Source organism: Anomalospiza imberbis, unplaced genomic scaffold (genome assembly GCF_031753505.1).
Source record: "Anomalospiza imberbis isolate Cuckoo-Finch-1a 21T00152 unplaced genomic scaffold, ASM3175350v1 scaffold_90, whole genome shotgun sequence".
NCBI lineage: Eukaryota > Metazoa > Chordata > Aves > Passeriformes > Viduidae > Anomalospiza > Anomalospiza imberbis.
In genome coordinates this window covers 219,560-222,858 of record NW_027100521.1, presented here as the reverse complement: position 1 = coordinate 222,858, position 3,299 = coordinate 219,560, and the positions used below count along the sequence as shown (strand labels likewise).

Here is a 3,299-nt window from a genome sequence, read left to right as displayed (position 1 = left end):
GGAGAGGGCAAACAGGGATGGGCTGTTTGCAGGGGAGGGAACAGGGGTGGGCCATGGGAAGAAATTGGTAGCAGGAAGAGTAAAGAAAGCAAAGGTGAAGCCAATGAAATGCTCAGGGCAGTTTGGGGGTGGCTGCCAGGCAGCCCTGGCTCTGAGCAACAGCGTCTGCAGTGGGACAGGAAACTCCCAGCTGATGGGAACAAACTTTCTGGCTGGCTGCAGAGGCCAGGACAAAGCTGAGTGGTTTCCCTGGCGTCCCCCAGCCCTTCCTGGCCCCAGAGGCTGATGGCATTTGTGCTCCCTCAGGTTCATGTCCCCACAGCAGCAGCATGGGGGTGCTCCCGCCTGCTGTGTGCAATGCAAACAGGGGCTCCTGAGCCAGTGCTGCCGTGGCTGTGCCTGCAAGGATGCGGCACCTGTGTGAGCTGGGGGAGAGGCCAGGGCTGCAGAGGGAGGATGTTGTTGGCAGCTCCATGAGGACGCTCTGGGACGCTGCCCTGGGCTGTCCAGCGCACTGGGGAGGGATCAGCCCCTGCTCTGCTGCTCCTTCCCGTCTCCCCCAGGGCCCTTGCAGAGCACCAGCCATGCTGTTTGCCCCCAGCCTGCCCACGGTCAGCCTGGGGCTGCTCACGGGGGTTTTCTGTGCTGAGCCTTGGCCTCACTGTGTTCTTGAGAGAGCCTGGGCAAGGAGCTTGGAGCCCCCAGGCCCTGGCCTGAGGCGTCAGCGCTGCCCCAGCAGTGCCCATGGGCTGTCCCTGCTGCAGCCCCGGCACTGCCACCCCCAGGACTGTGCCCGGCCCAGAGAGCACTCAGGCCCTGCAGCAACACCAGGGCCACCAGGGCAGCGGGGCAGGGCCACGGGAGCAGCACTGGCAACACCAAGTGCTGCTGCTGCTGGGCACAGCTGCTGTGCCAGCACTGATCTGCTCCCAGCTCTGCACACAGACATTGCTGCTGCAGCTCCAGAGAAGGCAACAAAAGGGCATCTCTGCAGAAAACTTTGCTGGGACATCCTTGAGTTCCTTTAAAGCCCCCGACATCGCAACCCCTCATTGACACAGTCTATAGCCACAGGGAAGGTGGAGAGAAACAAAATGAGAAATGGCAAAAACAGTGACATTTATTTGTGGACAATATTTAAAAAACAAAACAAAGAAAAAGAATGTCCAAAAAGAAACCAACAAGATGTATCAAAGATGACTTGTATTACAAGTCATTTGGAGGAATTGGCCAGCAGTTTAATGTTCCTGAAAACCATCCAGTCATCAGTGTCCACACTGCAGCCTTGAGCTCCTGGTTCCTCAGGCTGTAGATGAGGGGGTTCAGGGCTGGAGGCACCACCGAGTACAGAACTGACAGGGCCAGATCCAGGGATGGGGAGGACATGGAGGGGGGCTTCAGGTGAGCAAATGCTGCAGTGCTGACAAACAGAGAGACCACGGCCAGGTGAGGGAGGCAGGTGGAAAAGGCTTTGTGCCGTCCCTGCTCAGAGGGGATCCTCAGCACGGCCCTGAAGATCTGCACATAGGAGAAAACAATGAACACAAAACAACCAAATACCAAACAGGCACTAACAGCAATGAGCCCAATTTCTCTAATGTGGGAATTGGAGCAGGAGAGCTTGAGGATCTGGGGCATTTCACAGAAGAACTGGCCCAGGGCATTGCCATGGCACAGGGGCAGGGAAAATGTATTGGCCGTGTGCAGCAGTGAATAGAGAAAGGCACTGGCCCAGGCAGCTGCTGCCATGTGGGCACAAGCTCTGCTGCCCAGGAGGGTCCCGTAGTGCAGGGGTTTGCAGATGGACACGTAGCGGTCGTAGCACATGATGGTCAGGAGGGAATACTCTGTTGCAAGAAAGAAGAAAATCAGAAAGACTTGGGCAGCACATCCTGTGTAGGAGATGGTGGTGGTGTCCCAGAGGGAATTGTGCATGGCTTTGGGGACAGTGGTGCAGATGGAGCCCAGGTCGCTGAGGGCCAGGTTGAGCAGGAAGAAGAACATGGGCGTGTGCAGGTGGTGGCCGCAGGCTACGGCGCTGATGATGAGGCCGTTGCCCAGGAGGGCAGCCAGGGAGATGCCCAGGAAGAGGCAGAAGTGCAGGAGCTGCAGCTGCCGCGTGTCTGCCAGTGCCAGCAGGAGGAAGTGGCTGATGGAGCTGCTGTTGGACATTGGCTGTGCCTTGGCATCGGGTTCTGTAAAAAAAGTAATCATGGAATAGTTGGGTTTGGAGAGGACTTTAAATATCCCAGCACAGCTTGGGGACACTTTCCCCTTCTGCCTGCCCAGGGCTCTGCTGCCTGGAGCTGTCCCTGCCAGCAGCTGCTTCCCTGTGCCCAGGGCTGGGCCCTGCCAGTGCTGCCAGAGCCCAGCCCAGCCCTGGGGGCTCAGCTCTGCCCTGCAGACCCCCCCAGCTCAGGCACTGCCCAGGGGCAGCTCTGGCTCTGCAGGCTCTGATGGCAACGTCAGAGCAACCCTGAGGAGGCTGGAGAAGTGACACTGATGCTGCCTCTAAGGGGCCCTGTGCAGATTTCTGTCACTGCCTGGTTTATTGATTCCTGAGAGAAAACTTGTTTATTTTTCTCAGCCTGAACTGAGTGATGAATATCTATGTGCAATTTCCGATCCAATCCACACAGATCAGTAGATTAAAAAAGCAGGATTTTCCCTTTTATGCAGCCCCTGCCTTGCTGAGCTCCCATATAATATACTTGGAAATGTTCTGCAGTTAAATGCCGTGCTGGAAGCAGTCCTGAACAATGCAGCATCCTCACCACACAAGGAGAACACTTCCAAGCCCTACCAGCTGTCTCCTTTCAACCACATCTTGTCCCCCATTGCTTGGAGCAGGTCCCCGGGCCGGCTGAGAGCTGTCCCTGGCAGGCAGCAGAGTCCCTGGCCCAGCACAGCGCCCTGGGCTGCAGGACCCTGCTCTGCAGGACAGCCCTGGGCACCCCTGGCTGCTCTGCACAAGAGATGATCAGAGAATGTACTCACAGGGTCTGTGGGCATTGGGATGTTCCGGCTGTAGGAGATCACTCCAGGAGCTGCAGCTGCATTGTCCTGCAGCCAGAGGTTCCTGTGCCAAGGGCTGCCAGGGATTCTGCCCCAGGCACTTCTCAGCACCTTCCCAGCCCTGACTGATGGAAGCTCTCTGTGCCTCTGTGCTGTGCCCGGGCTGGCTGCAGGCACTGCCCCAGCCCTGCTGGGCTGGGAGAAGAGCTGCTCATCCAGAGAAATGTGCTTTTGAAGCTCTCCTTGGTTGCCAGGATCACCCTCTGTGCCAGGAGCCCGGCCCA

The 3,299-nt window shown here is 57.7% G+C and overlaps 1 protein-coding gene across 1 annotated transcript; it reads right to left on the bottom strand.

Moving 5' to 3' along the window:
• Positions 1–1,308: 1,308 nt before the first annotated feature.
• LOC137467952 (olfactory receptor 14J1-like) lies at positions 1,309–1,827 on the bottom strand (the record flags this gene model as incomplete). The annotated part of the gene is made up of 1 exon (XM_068179353.1): positions 1,309–1,827. A coding segment is annotated over exon 1 (519 nt), but the record flags the coding sequence as incomplete, so codon positions are not given.
• Positions 1,828–3,299: the final 1,472 nt, after the last annotated feature.